At 41.5% G+C, this 24,973-nt stretch overlaps 1 protein-coding gene across 1 annotated transcript in view; it reads left to right on the forward strand.

Moving 5' to 3' along the window:
• The window catches only part of LOC138674514 (laminin subunit beta-4-like), a 341,174-nt gene that overhangs the window by 71,175 nt on the left and 245,026 nt on the right, over positions 1 to 24,973 (forward strand). The window contains exons 7-13 of the mRNA XM_069762342.1: positions 2,696 to 2,759; positions 3,057 to 3,271; positions 8,685 to 8,805; positions 12,694 to 12,882; positions 16,296 to 16,475; positions 16,556 to 16,665; positions 19,385 to 19,464. Coding sequence (XP_069618443.1) covers positions 2,696 to 2,759; positions 3,057 to 3,271; positions 8,685 to 8,805; positions 12,694 to 12,882; positions 16,296 to 16,475; positions 16,556 to 16,665; positions 19,385 to 19,464 — 959 coding nt within the window. The remainder of the gene's footprint in view (positions 1 to 2,695; positions 2,760 to 3,056; positions 3,272 to 8,684; positions 8,806 to 12,693; positions 12,883 to 16,295; positions 16,476 to 16,555; positions 16,666 to 19,384; positions 19,465 to 24,973) is intronic.

Raw genomic sequence — 24,973 nt, forward strand, 5'->3', positions numbered from 1 at the left:
AACCTTGGAAAAATACAAAACTGGGGGCTAAAATATAATATTTGTGGAAAAAAAAATATTTTTTATTTGCATGGCTCTGCGTTATGAACTGTAGTGAAATACTTGGGGGTTCAAAGCTCTCACAACACATCAAGATGAGTTCCTTAGGGGGTCTACTTTCCAAAATGGTGTCACTTGTGGGGGGTTTCTACTGTTTAGGTACATTAGGGGCTCTGCAAACGCAATGTGACGCCTGCAGACCATTCCATCTAAGTCTGCATTCCAAATGGCGCTCCTTCCCTTCCGAACCCTCCCATGCGCCCAAACGGTGGTTCCCCCCCACATATGGGGTATCAGCGTACTCAGGACAAATTGGACAACAACTTTAGGGGTCCAATTTCTCCTGTTACCCTAGGGAAAATACAAAACTGGGGGCTAAAAAATAATTTTTGTGGGAAAAAAATTTTGTTTTATTTTTATGGCTCTGCATTATAAACTTCTGTGAAGCCCTTGGTGGGTCAAAGTGCTCACCACACATCCAGATAAGTTCCTTAGGGGGTCTACTTTCCAAAATGGTGTCACTTGTAGGGGGTTTCAATGTTTAGGCACATCAGTGGCTCTCCAAACGCAACATGGCGTCCCATCTCAATTCCTGTCAATTTTGCATTGAAAAGTCAAACGGCGCTCCTTCCCTTCCGAGCTCTCCCATGCGCCCAAACAGTGGTTTACTGCCACATATGGGGTATCAACGTACTCGGGACAAATTGGACAACAACTTTTGAGGTCCAATTTCTTCTCTTACCCTTGGAAAAATAAAAAATTGGGGGCAAAAATATAATTTTTGTGAAAAAATATGATTTTTTATTTTTACGGTTCTGCATTATAAACTTCTGTGAAGCACTTGGTGGGTCAAAGTGCTCACCACACCTCTAGATAAGTTCCTTAGGGGGTCTACTTTCCAAAATGGTGTCACTTGTGGGGGGTTTCAATGTTTAGGCACATCAGTGGCTCTCGAAACGCAACATGGCGTCCCATCTCAATTTCTGTCAATTTTGCATTGAAAAGTCAAACTGCGCTCCTTCCCTTCCGAGCTCTCCCATGCGCCCAAACAGTGGTTTACTGCCACATATGGGGTATCAGCGTACTCAGGACAAATTGGACAACAACTTTTGAGGTCCAATTTCTTCTCTTACCCTTGGAAAAATAAAAAATTGGGGGCAAAAATATAATTTTTGTTAAAAAATATGATTTTTTATTTTTACGGTTCTGCATTATAAACTTCTGTGAAGCACTTGGTGGGTCAAAGTGCTCACCACACATCCAGATAAGTTCCTTAGGGGGTCTACTTTCCAAAATGGTGTCACTTGTGGGGGGTTTCAATGTTTAGGCACATCAGTGGCTCTCCAAACGCAACATGGCGTCCCATCTCAATTCCTGTCAATTTTGCATTGAAAAGTCAAATAGCGCTCCTTCCCTTCCGAGCTCTCCCATGCGCCCAAACAGTGGTTTACTGCCACATATGGGGTATCAGCGTACTCAGGACAAATTGGACAACAACTTTTTGGGTCCAATTTCTCCTGTTACCCTTGGTAAAATAAAACAAATTGGAGCTGAAGTAAATTTTTTGTGTAAAAAAGTTAAATGTTCATTTTTATTTAAACATTCCAAAAATTCCTATTAAACACCTGAAGGGTTAATAAACTTCTTGAATGTGGTTTTGAGCACCTTGAGGGGTGCAGTTTTTAGAATGGTGTCACACTTGGGCATTTTCTATCATATAGACCCCTCAAAATGACTTCAAATGAGACGTGGTCCCTAAAAAAAAATGGTGTTGTAAAAATGAGAAATTGCTGGTCAACTTTTAACCCTTATAACTCCCTAACAAAAAAAAAAATTGGTTCCAAAATTATGCTGATGTAAAGGAGACATGTGGGAAATGTTACTTATTAAGTATTTTGTGTGACATATCTCTGTGATTTAATTGCATAAAAATTCAAAGTTTGAAAATTGCGAAATTTTCAAAATTTTCGCCAAATTTCCGTTTTTTTCACAAATAAACGCAGGTACTATCAAAGAAATTTTACCACTATCATGAAGTACAATATGTCACGAGAAAACAATGTCAGAATCACCAGGATCCGTTGAAGCGTTTCGGAGTTATAACCTCATAAAGGGACAGTGGTCAGAATTGTAAAAATTGGCCTGGTCATTAACGTGCAAACCACCCTTGGGGGTAAAGGGGTTAATAAAACTTGTCATGAGATCAAAGTGGCCAGTTTTTACTTTTATTTTATTCCCGTTGCTTGTCTGAGTATTTCATTTTTTGTTTAATTTAATTCCGCAATTGCGTTCCAGACATATGGGCCTTATACTCAGTACAAATTGTTATGGTCTTTACCAAGGGGTGTTGCTCACAGGGTAATACTGGAGAGCAGCCTAAATATATGCCCCAGAGGATCCTATGAGCAAAGTCCCTTTGGTAAAGACCGCAAAAATTAGTACTTAATAAACCATCTCTGAAATCATGTGGGGGATTTTATTAAAAAAAATAAAGAGGGAGCAGAGGGAATAAAATTAGAGTAAAATCTGTCCACTTCTGACCCAGTGACATGGCCTCTTTAAACAAACTATGCATTAAGCAAATTTGTATAAAAGTATAGATTTCTTCAATACACTGGTTTGTCTAAAACTAATTATGCCTTTTAATTATGCCTAGGTGGTTTTGAAAGCTCTAGATCCCAGTTTTGATATTGATGATCCATATGATGCCTACATACAAGGTCTGAAAATACAATAATTTCAAATAACCAGAAATAGTGGTTCTTAATTGTTTTTGGTCATATTATTCTCTATATGAACTTTATCTAAAGCTACACCAATTTAGAGGGAAGCTATTTGTGCATAGCTTCATAAATGCAGTGTATTGCACACGTGATTTTTTTTATTGTAAGCGGTAGTTATTTGACGTACAAATGTAAGATTAGACTGCCTAATGAATATCACAATTTATTTCTTAAGTATTATGATTATAATTCTTGCTTTTTTTCCTGTTAACATTAAATATTGTTCTTTTTTAGATATAATTACCATAACAAATTTAAGAATTAATTTTACAAAGCTTCACACCTTTGGAGATACATTAGGCAATGGATGGCAAAGTGAGCAGCAGGAAAAATATTACTATGCGATATATGAAATGATTGTCAGAGGAAACTGCTTTTGCAATGGTCATGCCAGTCAATGCATCCCAGTAGATTCCATGAGAGGAGACGTTTTCAATGAACCTGGAATGGTAAGTTTGACGTCATCCCTATCTGTGTGATCTGTTTTGTATTATAAATATACAGTTTTATGTTGGTAGCAAGCAGCGTCAGACTGGCCTTGCGAGTATCGGTGAAATCCCAGGTGGGCCCTTGCTGAGAGAGAGAGGGTCAAATAGAGAAAAAAAGAGACGTTTTTGAAGTGTGTGTCATGTGTGCATGGTACCTGTGTGACATATATGCCGTGTACATGGTGCTTGTGTGACATGTATGTCATGTATGCTTGGTGCTTGTGTGACTTGTGTCATGTGTATGATTCTTTCATGATGCATGTCTCATGAGTGCATGGTGCCTGTGTGACGTATGTGTCATGTGCATGGTGCTTATGTGTAAAACTCGTTTTAATTGTATGACGTGTTACTTAAGGGTGGAGGACCATACATAAGTTTTTTGCACAGGGAACTTTACTCTCCATTTCTTATCCCGACCACTTTGTACACAAAGCATATTCAGAATTCCTAACATCTTCTGTCATATTCTATAGCCTGTATTAATCTAAAACTCACAGGGCAGGACCTGCATGTGGACTGTCAGTGTAGGAGCTCTGTGATGGAATTGTGGGAGATATTTCTAATGATTTTTTTACACCTAGGCCTGCAACGGGGGCAAGGGAGCATCCTCTACTTCATGGGTGGAAAACGTTTCTCCAGCCGGGGGCCATTTGGAAATTTCTAGCATCATTCGGGGGCCACATAAAAATGATCACCTTGAAAATGACCCTGGTATATTTAGTCAGAAAATTAATTACCGTAACTCACCCTTAATGTGACACCTGGAGTGCTTCTCTTTTGTGCAGCTGTGATGTTAGGTGATGCTGATCATGTTGCTTCTCACAGCTGCATTCCCAGGGGTGGCACAAAGATCGCAGGGGGCACAGAGGTCATAGGGGGGCAAAAAGATCACAGTAGGGCACATAGCTGGGGGCACAGAGATCATGGAGGGGCACATAGCTGGGGCACATATAGCTGGAGGGGACAGATCACAGGGGGCACAGATCACATGGGAGCACAAATATCACAGGGTGGTACATAGCAGAGGGCACAGGGATCACAGGGGGCACATAGATAACAGGGATGCACAAAGCTGGTGGGCACAGAGATCACAGGGGGCATATAGCTGGAGGGCAGAGAAATCACAGGGGGGCATATAGCTGGAGGGCACAGAAGTCACAGGGGGGTATATAGCTGGAGGGCACAGAAATAACAGGGAGCATATAGCTGGAGGGCACAGAAATCACAGGGGGCATATAGCTGGAGGGCACAGAAATCACAGGGGGCATATACCTGAAGAGGTAGAGAGATCACAGGGGGAACAGAGATCACAGGGGGCACACAGCAGGGAGGCACAGAGATAACAGGGGGCATATAGCTGTAGGGCACAGAAACCACAGGGGGCATATAGCTGCATGAGGCAGAGAGATCAAAGGGAGAACAGAGATCACTGGGGTGCACAGAAATCACAGGGCGCACATAGCTGGGGGGCACAGGGTTCGCAGGGGGACATAACTAGTGATGAGCGAATATACTTGTTACTCGAGATTTCCCGAGCACGCTTGGGTGTCCTCCGAGAATTTTTTAGTGCTCGGATTTTTAGTTTTTAGAGCCGCAGCTGAATGATTTACATCTGTTAGCCAGCATAAATACATATGGGGGTTGCCTGGTTGCTAGGGAACCCGCACATGTACATATGCTGGCTAACAGATGTAAATCATTCAGCTGCGGCGCTAAAAACTAAAACTCCGAGATCTACAAACTACTCGTCGGACACCAGAGCGTGCTTGGGAAATATCGAGTAATGAGTATATTCGCTCATCACTAGACATAACCTATGGGGCAGAGATCACGGTGGGCACATAGTTGGGGCCACAGAGATTACAGGGGGGGCACAGAGATGACATGGGGCACATAGTTGCGAGGCACAGAGATCACAAGGGGGTTAAAGTTGCGGGGCAAAGGGATCAGATGGGGCACAGAGATCATATTGGGGCACATAGCAGGGAGGACACAGAGATCACGGGGGGCACATAGCTGAGGGGCACATATCACCTGCAGACAAGCACAGAGCTGCCAGCACAGAGATCCCTCTGGACTCTCTGGCAGCATCTCCTCTTCTGGGACAAGAGGACAGGAGCACATTGGCCACTAACCCCACCCACCCCGATGACATCATCATCCATATGCAGGGCAGGCAGCATTCTGTAATGAACGCTGCATACCGTGCACTTGGGGGTTAGAGGGCCAAGCATGGTGGACTCTGGGAACCTTCCCATGGGCTGCATGAAAAGCCACCGCGGGCCACATGAAAAGCCACCACGGGCCACACTCGGCTCGAGGGCTGGAGGTTCCCTACTCCTGATTTACATCCAGGCCAGTGTTTCCCAAATGACAGCCCTCATTCTCCTCAACATATCCTGATTTCAGAATTTCGTTAGTATTGCACAGGTGATAAAACCTGTGGCAGTTTCTGATGCCTTGATAATAATTCCATCACCTGTGCAACACTAAGTGAATCCTGAAAACATGACCTGTCGGGGGCTGTGGCGACTGGAGTTTGGGAAACACTGGTCTAGAGGAAAGGAAGTTTAATCATAATAACAGAAGCAGAGTCTTTACTGTAAGAGCAGTGAGACTAAAGAACTCTGTGCCACATGATATGTCTTTCCTGAAAAATATTATATTACAGATTATGAAAAATATTATATTACAGATTATGGGCAATAGATTATGTGATGAGAACTTAATCCAGGGAACTATTCCAATTACGGTATGTGGAGTCGGGAAGGAGTTTACCCGCTAATATGGAGTTATTAATGTCTGCCTATGGGGTTTTTGCCTTCCTCTGGATCAACATGTTAGGCTATAGGGTTCTTCTTAGACCCTTCAACTAACTGATTTGCTGCTATTTGGTCTTTTATAGGATAGCAAAAATCTTGTGATGTACAGTACAGAGCAAAAGTTTGGACACACCTTCTCATTTTTCTGTATTTTCATGACTATGAAAATTGTACATTCACACTGAAGGCATCAAAACTATGAATTAACACATGTGGAATTATATACTTTACAAAAAAAGTGTGAAACAACTGAAAATATGTCTTATATTATAGGTTCTTCAAAGTAGCCACCTTTTGCTTTGATGACTGCTTTGCACACTCTTGGCATTCTCTTGATGAGCTTCAAGAGGTAGTCACCGGGAATGGTTTTCACTTCACAGGTGTGCCCTGTCAGGTTTAATAAGTGAGATTTCTTGCCTTATAAATGGGGTTGGGACAATCAGTTGTGTTGTGCAGAAGTCTGGTGGATACACAGCTGATAGTCCTACTGAATAGACTGCTAGAATTTGTATTATGGCAAGAAAAAAGCAGCTAGGTAAAGAAAAACAAGTGGCCATGATTAACATAGTAACATAGTAACATAGTTAGTAAGGCCGAAAAAAGACATTTGTCCATCCAGTTCAGCCTATATTCCATCATAATAAATCCCCAGATCTACGTCCTTCTACAGAACCTAATTGTATGATACAATATGGTTCTGCTCCAGGAAGACATCCAGGCCTCTCTTGAACCCCTCGACTGAGTTCGCCATCACCACCTCCTCAGGCAAGCAATTTCAGATTCTCACTGCCCTAACAGATTACTTTAAGAAATGAAGGTCAGTCAGCCTGAAAAATTGCGAAGACTTTGAAAGTGTCTCCAAGTGCAGTGGCAAAAACCATCAAGCACTACAAAGAAAGTGGCTCACATGAAGACTGCCCCAGGAAAGGAATACCAAGTCACCAGCCTCAGAAATCGTAGGTTAACAGCAGCTCAAATTAGAGACCAGGTCAATGCCACACAGAGTTCTAGCAGCAGACATATCTCTACAACAACTCTTAAGAGGAGACTTTGTGCAGCAGGCCTTCATGGTAAAATAGCTGCTAGGAAACCACTGCTAAGGACAGGCAACAAGCAGAAGAGACTTGTTTGGGCTAAGGAACACAAGGAATGGACATTAGACCAGTGGAAATCTGTGCTTTCGTCTGATGAGTCCGAATTTGAGATCTTTGGTTCCAACCACCGTGTCTTTGTGCGATGCAGAAAAGGTGAACGGATGGACTCTACATGCCTGGTTCCCACTGTGAAGCTTGGATGAGGAGGTGTGATGGAGTGGGGGTGCTGGTGACACTGTTGGGGATTTATTCAAAATTGAAGGCATACTGAACCAGCTGGGCTACCACAACATCTTGCAGCGGCATGCTATTCCATCCGGTTTGCATTTAGTTGGACCATCATTTATTTTTCAACAGGACAATGACCTCAAACACACCTCCAGGCTGTGTAAGGGATATTTGACCAAGAAGGAGAGTGATGGGGTGCTACGCCAGATGACCTGGCCTCCACAGTCACCAGACCTGAACCTAATCGAGACGGTTTGGGGTAAGCTGGACTGCAGAGTGAAGGTAAAAGGGCCAACAAGTGCTAAGCATCTCTGGGAACTCCTTCAAGATTGCTGGAAGACCATTCCCGGTGACTACCTCTTGAAGTTCATCAAGAGAATGCCAAGAGTGTGCAAAGCAGTCATCAATGCAAAAGGTGGCTACTTTGAAGAACCTTGAATATAAGTTTTCAGTTGTTTCACACTTTTTTAAGTATATAATTCCATATGTGTTAATTTATAGTTTTGATGCCTTCAGTGTGAATGTGCAATTTTCATAGTCCTGAAAATACAGAAAAATCTTTAAATGAGAGGGTGTGTCCAAAATTTTGGTCTGTACTGTATTTGCTTTAAATAGTTACGGTATATGTAAACCAAGAGGAAGGAAAAATATACTCTATTATGTTACATGGTTTTATAATTAGTAAAACGAAATACTGAAAAAATTCTGTTTGCATTTTATTTCATGGTTTGAAGCATTGGTGTCTACAATTTTGTTTTAGTAAATTTGTCCACTACGAGGACATTCCCCTCTGGATCCCTATGTTTCTTACCCTCATCCCCACGTTACATCATTACACTTCAACTTCGGTGTCGACACTGGCTCTCCTGGGGATCACGTTACATTATGTCACGCAATCACTACAACCAATCTACACTGGCTTCACTCTCCTCTCCTACACATGTAATTGATATCAAGTGAGACCTGGGCCTCTGGATGTCTTGATTCGTCCGAAGGAGTGGAGAGTGAAGCCAGCTCAAAATTGGCCTCAGTGATCTCATGACATTATAATCTCACACGATCCCCAGGGGAGCCAGTGTTTACAACCTCAGAACAGCGCCAGCACTGGAGGTGAGTATTACTTTACTGGAGGGAAACATACAGATTCAAAAGAGTTGTAGTTGACAACCTCTTTAATATGGCTTGTTATTTTTACAGATTTGTGTCTTATGCATCTTTCACTGATTCTAGGTCCATGGCAAATGTGTCTGTCAACATAATACAGATGGCTTAAACTGTGAAAAATGTAAAGAATTTTATAATGATGCACCATGGAGCCCTGCAGTTGGCTTTGAGAATAATGCCTGTAAAAGTAAGTTCAGGCTAAATGTTTTTCATTCTTTTATGACCACAATTCCTATTTATCGTTTACATTGTGTTGCCACATGGTCAAGTTCTTCTCACTAACTTCCTTCATTTGAATCTACTTTAGTTTTCTTATATTGTATATTTCATCCACATGGTGTATTGTAAGATGCTAAATAAGTAATAATAGCATACGGTACTTAATTAAAACTTCATAAATATAGTGCGCAATATGGCGTTGGTCAATTATCAGCTCTATACAAGTAACAAATAACAGGTTAGTGGTGGTTACAAGCCTGAGGGTTTGCTCACATCTGCGTATAAGTGTATAAGTAATTAAAAATCGCATTGCACTCACACCAATGTTATTCAATAAAGCTGTTTTCTTCTGCAAGTTTTTCCTTAACTGGAATCGGGCTGAGGAAAAGATCACAGCATGATGTTTATGGCCGCGTAAAACGTCTCAGACTCACCAATGCAAGTCAATGGTTGCTGGAAAAAAATAGGACGGCACACGGACCATCCATATGTCATCCGATTTTTATGCAAAAATCTCAAAGAAAAAAAAATCTATAGATAGAAGACAGAAAGATATTAAGATAGATAGACCGATAGCTAGATAGCTATCCTGCAGATAAATATTGTCACAAACCCTCCACCATATTATAAACTTGCACCCTTTAGTGCCTTTCATGTGCCACAACAGGGTGTTTAGCCTGGTTTTACCTAATAAATAAATGATTTAAAAAATTATTTGGAGTTCCCTCTATTTTGGATAACTAGCAAAGATAAAGCTGCAGACTGATATTATGAGGCTGAGAAGGTCCATGGTTATTGGGCTCTTCCTTCCCAGCCTAAAAATAGCAGACCACAGCCACCCAAGAAGTGGCGCATCACATTAGATACCACCCCGGCTCTTCCAAAGTGCACTGGCTTGTTGGCAATCGGGATAATGGTAATTGGGGTTGATGTCAGATGTGAATTATCAAAAAAAACAGCTGACATCAAGCTCTGGTGTCAGTAATGGAGAGGTGTCTATCAGATACCCCCATCATTAACCCAGTAAAGAAAAAGAAAAAAAAACACACACAAAAATATTTTATTTTAAAAAACACTCCCCAACTTTTTACCTACTTCACCAAGTTATTTAAAAAAAAGCCAAGCAGGTCCAACATAGTCCAGTGAATCTGATGTACCATAGTTCAGAAAAGGACACTTGAAAGATATAAAAGAAAGAAACAAAATCAAGAGACTGTCTCTTGTTTACCAATATATCAGAAAGCAAAGTTCCCATGCAAGTCCGACATAGTTCAGTACTTCCCACGACGTTCCTTGATTCCGGTGATCAAAGATTATGGATCCTCGTTCTGAGCTTCTACAGGCTTTGATCAGCAGCCACTCGAGGCTCCCGCTGCACTCTGTTACACCCAGCGGCTGTGATGAGCGGTGATGTCACAGCTCATCATAATCGCACAGTGGGAGTTGGGAGTGGCTGCTGCTCAAAGACTGTAGAGGCTCAGAATGATGATCCATAATCTTTGATCATCGGAATTAAGGAACGTTGTGGGAAGTGCTAGATTATGTTGGACTTGCCTGGGAACTTTGCTTGCTAATAAATTGGTGAACAAGGGACAGTATCTTGTTTTTCTTTCTCTCTTTTTACGTCTTTCAGGTTTTCAGTTGTAGACTGCCTCAGACTCCCTGGACTACATAGAATCTGCATAGCATTTTTTTAAATTAAACTGGTGAACCAGGGAAAAAGTGGGGGAGTGTTTTTTAAAACAAGATTTTTTTTGTGTGTTTGTTACTTTTCATTTACTGGGATAGTAACAAAGGTGTCTGATAGACACTTCCCTATTACTAACACAAGTGCTTGATGTCAGCTGTGTTTTGGGACAATTCACAGCAGACATCAACCACAACTACCATTATTCTGATTGCCAATGCACCAGGACAATCGAGAAGAACCAAGGTGAAGCACTAGAATTGACGCTTTTAATGTCATGCTCTCCTTCTGGGGCAGCTGATGGCTGATATTTTTAAGTGCAGAAGGGCACAATAACCATGGACGTTCCCAGCCCATGTCGGTTCTTTAAACTATTTATTAAAGGGAACCTGTCACCCCCGTTTTTTGAGATTGAGCTATAAATACTGTTAAATAGGGCCTGTGCTGTGCGTTACTATAGTGTATGTAGTGTACCCTGATTCCCCATGTATGCCGAGAAATACATTACCAAAGTCGGCGTTTTCGCCTGTCAATCAGGCTGGTCTGGTCAGGTGGGCGTGTTCACAGCGTTCTCTTCTTCCCCAGGTTTCCGTTGGTGGCGTAGTGGTGTGCGCATGTCCAAGGTCCGGATTCCCTGTGCCCACGTGAAGACACAGCGCGCGATCTGCGCTGTCATTCCTTTCATCGGTGCGGGCGGCCATCTTCCTGGGGCCGCGCGTGCGCAGATGTAGTGCTCTGCTGCACGGGGCTTCAGGAAAATGGCCGCGGGATGCCGCGCGTGCGCAGAAGAGATCGCGGCGGCCATTTTCCCAAAGCCGAGTTTGCATCTCGGCTTTGGGAAAATGGCCGCCACGATCTCTTCTGCGCACGCGCGGCATCCCGCGGCCATTTTCCTGAAGCCCCGTGCAGCAGAGCACTACATCTGCGCACGCGCGGCCCCAGGAAGATGGCCGCCCGCACCGATGAAAGGAATGACAGCGCAGATCACGCGCTGTGTCTTCACGTGGGCACAGGGAATCCGGACCTTGGACATGCGCACACCACTACGCCACCAACGGAAACCTGGGGAAGAAAAGAACGCTGTGAACACACCCACCTGACCAGACCAGCCTGATTGACAGGCGAAAACGCCGACTTTGGTAATGTATTTCTCGGCATACATGGGGAATCAGGGTACACTACATACACCATAGTAACGCACAGCACAGGCCCTATTTAACAGTATTTATAGCTCAATCTCAAAAAACGGGGTGACAGGTTCCCTTTAAGTGAAACAAGGCTAAACACTCTTTAGTGCCACATGAATATCTATCTATCTATCTATCTATCTATTTATTTATCTATCTATTTATGTATTAACTATCTATCTATATAATATCCATCTATTATATATCTAATATCTTTCTTTCATTTATCTATCTAGCTATCTATCTATCTCTGTTTATACAGGATTCCTTCATCATTTTTGACAACTAGATTAAATTTGCATAGAGTATTATTATAGTATGTAAAAGATGATGTTAAAAACTCATAGCATACGGATGGCATATGGTTGCTAGGAGAGAAAAAAGTGCACACTCACATAGCACTTGCATGACACACGAAGTGACATACGCATGACACTCGCCAACATTTCTGGCTGAGAATCCGAGCGATTTTATATATACAGACGTGAGCGAACCCGTAGGGACTAATTCATCTGTGGCACCCCCTTCAGCAATGGTAATTGATAGCCACATGACGCCCATTCATATAACTAGCCCTATCTGCAGTGGGCCCTGAGTTCTATGAGACCATCGATTCCCATATAATCAAACAAAATCATAATTTTCATGAACTGAACGTACGAGAATTCTAAAACAAAGGCATAAAAAAATGGAGTAAAGCTAAGTATCAAAAATTTCCCACAGTGAATGTGCTGTAATGTGTATTTTTCCACAGATCTTACTAATTATTTGCTTTAAATTTCTGAACAAATCCAAGACGTAAAGGGCATGATGTGGATTTGAATATGGCTTTGATTATCATTATTACGGAACTTGCTACATTTCAAATCTGCCACATCTGAATGTGAATGTGATAAGCAGAAAAATGTACTAAATATCGAAACTTTCTTTGTCTGTTGCAATATATATTGCTCATTAAAAGAGTCTTTTATTTCATTTTTAGAATGCAATTGTAATGATCACTCAGATAAATGTCACTATGACATGCTAGTAGACCAGGCAAACAATGGCGCAAGCGGTGGTGTATGCGAGGACTGCCAACACAATACCAAAGGAAATCAGTGTGAACTGTGCAAACAATATTTCTACCATGACCCTCTCAAAGATATCTCTGATCCTGACACCTGCATCCGTAAGTTCATATTGATTTTTCTATACAGTTGATGGAACAATGTGCAGGACAACAGGTCATTGTGTGATACTAGGACATGTTCACACAAGGGTATTTCTATTGTTAGCTTTCTGTATTGTTTTCTACTTGCCAGAAGACTAATTTTAAGTCTGATTGTTAGTATGGATGCTGTGATAGCAATCAAACTAAACTGGTGCTTTTTTCATTGCACTTCATGCCAAAGAGAAGAATGAGGTTAACCGACGGATTTGCTGCCTTTGGTCTTTGCTAGGAATAAGCAAAGTAAAAAGAATAGCTAGTATGAATTAACTCCCCCCCCCCATATGCATTAGGCTAATGATGGCCAAACCTGCAAATATGGACTGGTGAAACCAACACTAATTTGTACAGGGGCACCTGTCAAATAATTACCGGGAGTGATGTCAGTTGGACATATCCAGTTTCAGACTACCAATATTTTTGCTTTCCCAGAAATAAGCTGCTGACAGAGATGTCTTTTGGCGTCTTTCTCATAGTGAACACAGAATCGGCCAGTAGTCTAAGCGTTCCTACCTATGGGAGCTTTGGATGATATGGCTGTCAGTCAAGGGATCAGCCTACAGCCAACTAATGTATATGGAGCACTCCCATGGGGTACTCAGTACCGGGTCCTTTGGTTCACAGGGGGATGTCACGGTGGCTGACCCGGTCTGTGGCCCTGGAACGTCCGTGTAAAAGGGAAAGGTCTTTAAAGGGATAAAGTTTGTGTTCATGATGTCACCTGTGGTATTCGGCCAGGGTGACGGGTGCTGCTTTAAGGAGTCCGCTGGGGTGATGTTATGACAGCTAGATGGTATACCTTCCCACAGGTGAAGTATGTCCCCAGGGCTTTCCGGTGTGTAGATGATGGATGGTGAAAGGCACAGAGAAGAACGAGGACACAAGGTTGCTGTCTCTTTACCTTTACTGAAGACTTCATCATCCACAGTCCAGGGCACCAGATCACAGGGCAGGCAGAGTCCGGCCGGCAAGTCCAGAGTCCCCTTTGTCCAGGTGGAAATCAGTAGCCTTCCCTTGCGCTGTAGTGGTGTAGTCCCTTACTGCCTATGGCTTCACATAAGGGTCTCACAGATGTGGTGTGTCTCTCTCCCTGTCCCCCATATAGGATAGGACAATACCCGTATGACTGGTGGCTTGAGGTGGTTTATAGGGACTCTAGCATGCCCCGGCCTCTATGGGTTGTGTTATGATCTGGTGGTTTAGGAATAACATGAGACAAGCTCTGAAGGAGGTGGTATCTGTACTGACCGCAAACCCTGAACCTAGCAGCGCAACTAGAAATAGCCGTGGGAGGTACCTGACGCTCCCTAGACCCCTCGGCACAGCCTAAGATCTAACTTCCCCTAAAGATGGAAACAGGAAACCTATCTTGCCTCAGAGAAAATCCCCAAAGGAAAGATAGCCCCCCACAAATATTGACGGTGAGAGGAGGGGGAAATAACATACGCAGAAATGAAATCAGATTTTAGCATAGGAGGCCAGTCTAGCTTTATAGATAGGACAGGAAAGGATACTGTACGGTCAGTATAAAAACTACAAAACAATCCACACAGAGTTTACAAAATCTCCACACCTGACTAAAGGTGTGGAGGGTAAATCTGCTTCCCAGAGCTTCCAGCTAACAGAAATAATCCATACTGACAAGCTGGACAAAAATAGAATGCACAGAACAATAAGTCCACAACATGTGGACTGAAATGAGCAAAGCCAGAACTTATCTTTGCAGAACTGGTCAGGAAACCAGGAGAATCCAAGCAGAGATGTGAATCCAGCCAGGAACATTGACAAGTGGCAAAGGCTGAAGAAAGAGCCAGACTTAAATAGCGGACAATAAGTGGAGGCAGCTGATGACAGCTAACTCCAAGGAGCAGCCATACCACTAGAAACCACAAGAGGGAGCCCAAGAGCAGAACTCACAAAAGTGCCACTTACAACCACCGGAGGGAGCCCAAGAGCGGAATTCACAACAGGGTTGCCACCATGCATCCTGGGTGTAGGGCGTACTGGTAACTTGCAATTAGCTGTCCTGCCGGTCTCTGGAGCAAAGTATAAAGATCCTTACTCCCTCGGAGTTCCAGCTACTAAGATTCTGCACCTCAGAAGGAGGCAGCCTGTTCAGGGCTGGTCCCCTTCTGATATCCTCTCCTTTGCTTTGCTTTCCTTCATGCTCACTGCAATCTGTTCAGCTTTCTGAATGTCTTTTCCCATGAGCTGTAGCACTTCAGGCTACACGGCTCCTCTGCTTCCTTTCCCTCTGTCTTTCTGACAGGAACTGAACCCTTTCCCTCCAGATCAGGATGTTCTTATAGGGGAGTTCACCTTAAACAGGCTTAGAGCTCCCCCTTCTGGTCTGGAGTGTGAACATGTTGCATGCATTGTGTTACCTGACAAAGAGTTCTCCTTCATTGCCTCCAAACGTAACATCACTCTCCCCATGGGGAAAGCCACATTACTGAGATGACCAGGACCCTGAGGCGCCACTTATATATCAAGCTTTAGGCTGGCTTCACACATTCACAATTTGCATAATGGACCATAATCTCTTGACCGCCCCCGGGTCTCCTGACCTGAGCTCAACAGTATCAAAGGCATATATGAGGCTATAGAGTTTGGGTGAGGAGAATAGCAGCTGATATGGAAATTATGTTCTGAACATGAATCGTAAAACTGGGACTTGTGAAGATAATGGGCTTTACTGTTATTATTATTATTATTATTTATTTATATAGCACCATTGATTCCATGGTGCTGTACATGAGAAGGGGTTACATACAAGTTACAAATATCACATACAGTAAACAAACTAACAATGACGGACTGATACAGAGGGGCGAGGACCCTGCCCTTGCGGGCTTACATTCTACAGGAGGCTGAGTTCGCACGCTGAGTATTTGGTGAATTTTGATGCTGCAGATTCTTGTGCCAATTTGCTGCTAAACGTTATTTTTACATTGTGTTTTTTAACATATAGAAATGCAATAAAAGAAAATATGCTTTATACGTTGACTTTTCTCATCTCATTTAGAACTATGGGAGACATTCCCAAATAAGACCAATATTTCGCCAAGAGATATTGACTTGTTACAGATTTCAAAATCTCACCACACTTCAGTTTCTGCTTCATAAAAAAAAAGCAGTCAGCATGAGGATTGTAGAAATTCCATACACTTTTCTGTAACTGTAGGATGCTGTGTTTTTTCTGAAAATACACAGTGAAAAAAATGTACCAAATACTTATTGTGGGACCTTAGCCTTACTCTATGCTTCTATTTTCGTTGCCTGCAAACCTTACTTTTGAATGTGGTTTTTTTTTTTTTTATAAAAGGTGTATATAAATTAAAATATTTTAGAATAGTTTTATGCTTTTTTTCCAGCTTGTGATTGTGACCCAAATGGTTCAGAGGATAATGGAATATGTGAAGCTAAAACAAACCACAGACTAGGAATCATTGCTGGGACATGCGTATGTAAAGAATATGTAGAAGGGATCCGCTGTGATCAGTGTAAACCTGGCTACTTTGACTTGGATGGCAATAATCCTGAAGGATGTCAATGTACGTAGCTGAAAAATATAAAACACTATATCATTTTAAAAACACTATAAAATACCAATGTTAGTATTTTTCTATTTCAGACTGTGGTTGCAACCATTTTGGAACCTTGCCCTTCTCCTTCTGTGATGTTATTACTGGGCAATGTCAATGTCAGAGCCTTGTAATAGGCCAGCACTGTGATGAATGTATAGTAAGTTTGGGCATTACACCGAACACATCAACGTTTAGCATTTTTTATTTGATTCATTTCCATCCCCTAAGCCATTGCCCATATTCCTAATAATGTTGTTACTGAGCATGTACAGTACAAGACTTCACAAAATGTTACCAATGTAAAAGCAATAAATTGGTATTTAAAAATTCTACATTGGGCTCATGTGCGGTTGTTATGACACGTGAGCCCTGCCCCCAATCAGCACTTGCGTCACTGTCCCCGCCTTCAGAAGTATAAGCAATCAAGAGGAAGTGAGTGATCAGTCGCAGCTCTGACTTCCTCTTGATTACATATACATCCATAGGTAAAAAATAAAGTACACCCTCTTTGAATCCTATGGTTTTACGTATCAGGACATAAAATAAATAAATATATATATATATATGTGGTCTTTGAGGGTATTAAGATGCAGTAAATCTAACCTCAGAATAACCACAAGAGACAATTATATTGTGTCATATGCTAGACCGCCCATTCTTATCGGCAATACCAGTGAATCCTTACAGCATGCCCACCACACGCTGTCGGGATTCAGGAGTCTGCCATTACATAGTCACTGCTGACTTTTATCAGAAGACCCCTTTAATTTTGCTGATATTTGTGTTCATTCATTTATGCACAGCTCTCTGCTACAATATTTCAAGTGGATTGAGGTCTGATCTTTCACTAGGCCAATATGACACCATGATTTGATTCTTTGTAAGCTATCTGATGCAGATTTGCTGGTTTGATTCTGATCATTGCCTGCTACATGACCTAGCTCCAGGCCAGCTTTAGTTTTTGGATAGATGGCCTCACATTTTACTTTGGAATGCTTTGGTACATAGAAGAGTTCATGGTCAGCTAATCGCCCAGGTTCTGAGGCTGCAAAATAAGCCCAAATCATCACCTCTGTGCTTGACAACTGGGATGAGGTGTTTGTGCTGTTATGCTGTGCTTGTTTTTTGCTTTTTCAAATATGGTGCAGCGCACTATAGCCAAACATTTCAATGTTGGTCTTCTCTGTCTGAAGCACATTGTTTCGGAAATCTTGTGTTCTTTTCAGATGCAGCTTTGCAAACTTTAAAACCCAAGCTCTGTTTAATAAGCAAAAACTTTCTCCTTGCAGCCCTTACACATCAGCCAAACTTGTTCAGTCTTTTTCTGATTTTACAGTCATGAACATTTAACATTGAACATGGTGCCTTTAGGTTCTGAGCTGTAGCTCTTGGGTTTCTGCAATTTATCTGAGAATTGCACAGTCTGATCTTTGAGTGACCACCACCTCTGGAAAAATTGTCAACTTGAATGTTTCTACTTATAAGCTATCTCATTGCAGAATGATTAACTCCAAAGTTTTTGCAAATAAACTTATAAGGCTTCATAAATTTGAAAGGCAACAACAATTGCTTCACTAAGGTCATCACTAATGTTGCAGTGCTAATGCACTCATGAATGCTCCAAATCAACAAACTATCCAAACTTCTGCTTTTAATAAAGGGCATTTTATTAGCACATCCTGGCAGCTATGTACCTTCTGAATTTCAATGAAAGCAGTAAGGGTGTACATAATGACACAGTGCAATTTGTCTTGGGTTGTGGTTGATCTGAGATTTAATTTACTTAATTTTATGACTTTCTAAGAACCTGACATTTCTTAATTACGTCCTGATATGTAAAACCATTAAATTCAATGTGCTTTGTTTTTGTTTTTTTCCATGACTGTATACAGTCGCCAAAATAGGCACAGGTTTGGCATGGCATGTTTAATTAGTAACTGTATTAATTTTTTCTTAGTTTACTAGTTTAGTCAATTAAATGAAAAATGAATTGCAATATATATGTCAATAATGAATGCACTGAAAATAAAAGGAAAATATATAAAAAAATATATAACATATGAAATCATAAAAATAAATTTCTTGACCAGATAATATCTTGCAATGTACTGATTTCTATAAATTACAAAATCCTAACTAACAATAATATTAAAAAGGATCTGAAAATTAATAGTTTTTAAATAAATTCATAAGGGCAAATTCATCAAAGTTTTTGCACCAGAATTGTTTTGGATGCCATTAATGATACTCTAGTCCCCGACGGAGGCCTCTGTCTTAATGAAATCGGCGCCTTCTACTCCAGCAAGACTCAGGCAAGAATGTGCTAAATTGACGAATTGGCCACTTAGTATTTCTGCAGATATTTGATTAGAATGGAAGTCACCAGTAAAATAAAATCTTTCAATTGTTTAAAAATGGAAGAAAAACTTGTAAAACAGGCCTATATAGAGTATTCTGTAATCATGTGTGAGCAATAAAGTATTGTTATAATAACCTCTTTTCGCCTCCAGGTGTCAGTGTAGTTGTAAAATTCCACAAATTGGAAATGGTTGTCCAAAAAAGCAGAGATCTGCAAAAGAAATGAAGTAGAAAAATGTATCTTACCCACAACTTCCATATTAGTTTAGTTTATATTTCCTACACATTTTAAGATACTGTGCAATATATCTGTATTATATATTATAAAACATATCCACTACAGCAATGGGCAAATTATTGAAAAAAATAAACTTCTGCTGATAACAGAAAAACATATATTTAATGTAAACAAATAATTTAGTTAACTAAATTTGATAAGCTAAATATAAAATATATTAAGTAAATTATGTGCCCATCTATTTTTAATATGTGACCATTATCATTTTTTTATAATTCAGCCTGGCTATTGGGGACTTGGAAACAGTCTGTACCCTTGTTCGGCGTGCAACTGTGATATTGGAGGTGCACGCATGAGCGTGTAAGTAAAGTTATAGCTTTCACAGCATTTTTGTTTGTATTTTCTTGCTACATGAAACAGGGTGCTTGCTCATAGAAATATGTATATATAGCACATGTAGCAGCATACATAACTATGGTACTACATATACAGTATATCACAAAAGTGAGTACACCCCTCACATTTTTGTAAATATTTTATTATATCTTTTCATGGAACAACACTGAAGATATGACACTTCAACATATTGTTAAGTACTCAGTGTACAGCTTGTATAACAGTGTAAATTTGGTGTGCCCCCTATATAACTCAAACACAGCCATTGACCCCTTAATGACCAGAGCCATAGCTTGTTTTTTGCGGGACGAGTTATACTTTTGAACGACACCGTTGTTTTAATATATCTTGCACTGGAAAATGGGAAAAAAATTCCAAGTGCGGTGAAATTGCAAAAAAAGGGCAATTCCACAATTGTTTTTTGTTTTGCTTTTTTTTACTATGTTCACTAATTGCTAAAAACAACCTGCCATTGTGATTCTCCAAGTCTTTACGAGTTCGTAGACACCAAATATGTCTAGGTTCTTTTTTATCTAAGTGGTAAAAAAACTTCCAAAGTTTGTAAAAAAAAATAAATTGCGCCATATTCCAATACCCGTAGCGTCTCCATTTTTCGTGATCTTCGGTCGGGTTAGGGTTTACCTTTTACGCACAGAGTTGGCGTTTTTAATGATACCATATTGGTGCAGATATATTCTTTTGATCGCCTGTTATTGCATTTTAACGCAATGTTGCGGCGACCATAAAAAAGTAATTCTGGCGTTTTGACTTTTTTTCTCCCTACGCCGTTTAGCGATCAAGTTAATGCTTTTTTTTATTGATAGATCGGGCGATTCTGAAAGCAGTAATACCAAATATGTGTATGTCTTTTTTTATTGTTTTATTTTGAATGGGGCAAAAGGGGGGTGATTTGAACTTTATTGCATTTTAATGCAATGTTGTAGTGACCAATAAGGCCATGTTCACACTATGCGGTTTTTACTGCGGAACCGCGGCGATTTTGCCGCTGCGGGTCTGCAGCTGTTTTCCATGCAGGGTACAGTACAATGTTACCCTATGGAAAACAGACACCGCAGTGCACATGATGCGGAAAATCCCGAAAAAAACCGCGCAGAATTGCTGCGGAAAAAAAGAAGGACCATGTCACTTCTTTGTGCAGAATCGCAGCGATTCTGCACCCATAGAAGTGCATTGATCCGCTTACTTCCCGCATGGGGCTGTGCCCACCATGCGGGAAGTAATGCGGATATTGTGCGGGTTATACCCGGGGTGGAGGAGAGGAGACTCTCCTCCAGGCCCCGGGAACCATATTTGTATTAAAAAAAAGAATAAAAATAAAAAATCATGATATACTCACCCTCTGAAGTCTCAGCGCTGCACGCGGCCGTCCGGTCTCAGGTTTGCTGTTCGACCAGGACCTTCGGTGACGTCGCGGTCACATGACTGTGACGTCACCGAAGCTCCTGGTCGCACAGCATCTTTGGAACCGGACCGCCGCCTGCAGCGCCCAGGAGATCGGAACGTCAGAGGGTGAGTATACCATGATTTTATTATTTTTAACATTACTATTGATGCTGCATATTGCTGCATACGCAGCATCAATAGTAGGGGTAAATCCCGCAGCGGAACTCGCAGCGGAACCCGCAGGACAAACTGCGATAAATCTGCAGGGATAACCGCAGCGGGTTTGCCCTGCAGATTTATCAAATCCGCTGCGGGAGAACCCGCAGAATAAAAAGCAACGTGTGAATGTGGCCTAAAAGTAATTCTGTTTTCTTGACTTTTTTCTCGTTATGCCGTATAGCGATCAGGTTAATTCTTTTTTTATATTGATAGATTGGGCAATTCTGAACTCAGCGATGCCAAATATGTGTATTTTTTTATTATTATAATTTTATTTTGAATGGGGCAAAAGGGGGGGTGATTTGAACTTTTATATTTTTTTATTTGTTTTATATATTTAAAAGTGATTATTTTTTTTACTTTTGGCATGCTTCTATAGTCTCCATAGGAGACAAGAAGCTGCCATAATCCAATTGGCTCTGTTACATACAGGCAATGATCAGATCACCTGTATGTAGCAGAATTCCTCACTTGCTATGAGCGCCGACCACCGACAGTGGTAACCATAGTGGTCTGCTGGAGACCCCTGGTTGTCATGCCAACCCATCGGTGACCCACGATCACGTGATGGCGTCACTGATGAGCGTTATTTCCAGCGTGCTTGCCAGAAGCGTATGTTAAATGTCGCTGTCAGAGTCTGACAGCGGCAATTAACTAGTTAACAACCACAGGTGGAGAGTGATTCCACCAGCGGCTGTTAGAGGCACAAGTCAGCAGTTCAGAACAGCTGACATGTGAAGGAAAAGATGTGTGCTTAGAGCCAGAGCACAAATCAAAGGGAGGGAGTCTGACATCAGCGATGTCTGAAAGGGGTTAATCTGTGTTTGCAGTTTTCAGTTAATGAGATTCTCGTGCGTCGGGGCAGCCTGTGGGCGGGTATAGTTTTGGTGCACTGGCCTCATTGTTATCATTCTGGGCTTAAATAACATGTTACTGAACGCTCAGTGATTTGCCTTTTATTGTAAATGCTGTGCTTGTCCATTTAATATTCTGGTCTTAAAAAAATGTTTTGCTTCAACAAAATGGCTATCGCCAAGTGATGATCTCAATCTGCGCTTGCACCACCCACTGTGTTCCAGGGACCAATGCAGGAGCATTGCTATGTTCAGCGGCAATGATTTCCCTTCTTGTGCCAGAGGACAAGAATATTAAATGCGAAGGTGCAGTATTTACAATAGGAGGCATGTCACTGAAGGTTCGGTGACATGTAATTTAAGCCCAGAATAATGATACTGAAGCCAGTACATGAAGGAAAGACCTGCTCTCAGGCCTGCCCCAGGGCACAAGAATCTCATTAACTCAAAACTGCAAACACAGTTTAAACAACAACCACAAGATGGGTTTCTTCACCCTAGGTATCATTGTCATCAGTATAATGGTGCCAGCCTGACACTGTCTGTAGTTTACTTAGTAAAATCCTGATGACAGGTTTTCTTTAATGTCTAAACCGCTGACAAAAAAGTGAGTATACCTCTAAGTGAAAATGACCAAATTGTGCAAAAAGTGTCAATATTTTGTGTGGCTATGATTATTTTCAAGCCTTAACTGTCTTGGTCATGGAGTTCACTAGAGATTTACAGGTTGCCACTGGAATCCTCTTCCACTCCTCCATGATGATATCATGGAGCTGGTGGGTGTTGAAGATCTTACACTCCTCCACCTTTTGTTTGAGGATGCCCCATGAAGGCTCGTTAAGGTTTAGGTGTGGATACATACCTCGACAGTCCAGCACCTTTACCGTCAGTTTCTTTAGCAAGGCAGTAGTCATCTTGGAGGGGTGTTTGGGGTCGTTATCATGTTGGAATACTGCCCTGGAGCCGAGTTTCCAAAGGGATGGGATCATACTCTGCTTCAGTATGTCACAGTACATGTTAGCATTAATGATTCCCTCAATGAACTGTAGCTCCTCACAAATGGCAGCACTCATACAGCCACAAACCATGACACTCTCACCACCATGCTTGACTATAGTCAGGACTCACTTGTCTTTGTACTCCTCAACTGGTTGTTGCCACACATTCTTGATACCATCTGAGTCAAGTAGGTTTATCTTGGTCTTATCAGACTACAGGACATGGAACCATTAATAAATGTCCTTAGTCTGCTTTTCAAAGTGTTTACGGCTAGGGTTGAGCGAAACGGGTCGGCCATTTTCAGAAGTCGCCGACTTTTGGCAAAGTCGGGTTTCATGAAACCCGACCCGACCCCTGTGTGGGGTCGGCCATGAGGTCGGCGATCTTCTGAATCTGGTATCGGAATTCCGATCCCGAGTTCCGATATGTTTGCAATATCGGAAATCGGTATCGGAATCCATATTTAAGTGTAAAATAAAGAATTAAAATAAAAAATATTGCTATACTCACCCTCTGACACGCCCTGGTACTAACCGGCAGCCTTCCTTCCTTAGAATCAGCGCATGAAGGGCCTTAGATGACGTCGCGGCTTGTGATTGGTCGCGCGACCGCCCATGTGACCGCTCGCACATGTCTTGTTAAACCACTGTATGGTCTTGACCACTGTGCTGCAGCTCAGTTTCAGGGTGTTTGCAATCTTTTTATAGTCTTGGCAATCTTTATGTAGAGCAGCAATTTTTTTTTCAGATCATCAGACAGTTCTTTGCTATGAGGTGCCATGTTGAACTTCCAGTGATTAGTATAAGGCTGGCGTCACACTACCGTGTTTTACGTATGTAAGAGAGGTGCTGAAAATATGGATTGCATACGGTACAATGCTTCTCTATGCCCCAGCTCCTATCAGCTGTATTTTACTTATTCGTATTATACGGTCTTCTACGGCTGTAGAAAATCGCAGCATGCTGCGTTTGTCACCGTATTGCGCACAAAATACACCAATGAAAGTCTATGGGAGCCAGAAAAAAACGGATTACACACGGACCAGCAGTGTGACTTGCGAGAAATACGCAGCGGTGTTCTATAGAAAAAGCCGGCAATTAAGTGCGGTGTACAGTAAAATCACACTGACAGGTTACAATAGAATAGCTAAAATAAATGTCTACACATAGTATAGGGGTATATATATATATATATATATATATATGTCAGTGAGACACATATATGTATATATATATTAATATATCATACAGCGCTAGATAGCTTAAAAGCTATCTCCTTCCCAAACCCGACACGATATGAGACATGGTTTACATACAGTAAACCATCTCATATCCCTTTTTTTGCATATTCCACACTACTAATGTTAGTAGTGTGTATGTGCAAAATTTGGGCGCTCTAGCTATTAATTTAAAAGGTTAAAAACTCGAGCGTGGGAAAATATTCTGAAAAGTTTCCAGGCTCGAGTTCATATGAGGACATCCAGCAGAGGGCGCCTCACCGCAACTGAAGGTAACTACAGGTCATTGACCTACTTTCCATTCATTCACTGGGGTTTTACTGGCATGAGCACAGCTGCATTAGCAGAGCTCCTGCTTGTAAAATTAGTTAACACCTTCAGATGGATTTACAGCATGGGACGAGACTGATCATCGGAAGGTATGGGATATTGTTGTTTTTTCCTTTTACCTTTTTTACAGAGCGAGGGTCTTCAGGTGGATTACCAGAATAATAAACTATTCCAACAACCTGTGTATTTATTTCATTAAAAGACTTTGTCATAATGTGTGTGTTTTTTAACCATTTCCTACTATTGGATTAATAATGAATAGGTGTCATAATTGACGCCTCTCCATTATTAATCTGGCTTAATGTCACCTTACAATAGCAAGGTGACATTAACCCTTCATTACCCCATATCCCACAGCTACACGGAAATGGGAAGAGAGTGGCCAAGTGCCAGAATAGGTGCATCTTCCAGATGTGCCTTTTCTGGGGTG

Source organism: Ranitomeya imitator, chromosome 4, assembly GCF_032444005.1.
Source record: "Ranitomeya imitator isolate aRanImi1 chromosome 4, aRanImi1.pri, whole genome shotgun sequence".
Taxonomy (NCBI): Eukaryota; Metazoa; Chordata; class Amphibia; order Anura; family Dendrobatidae; genus Ranitomeya; species Ranitomeya imitator.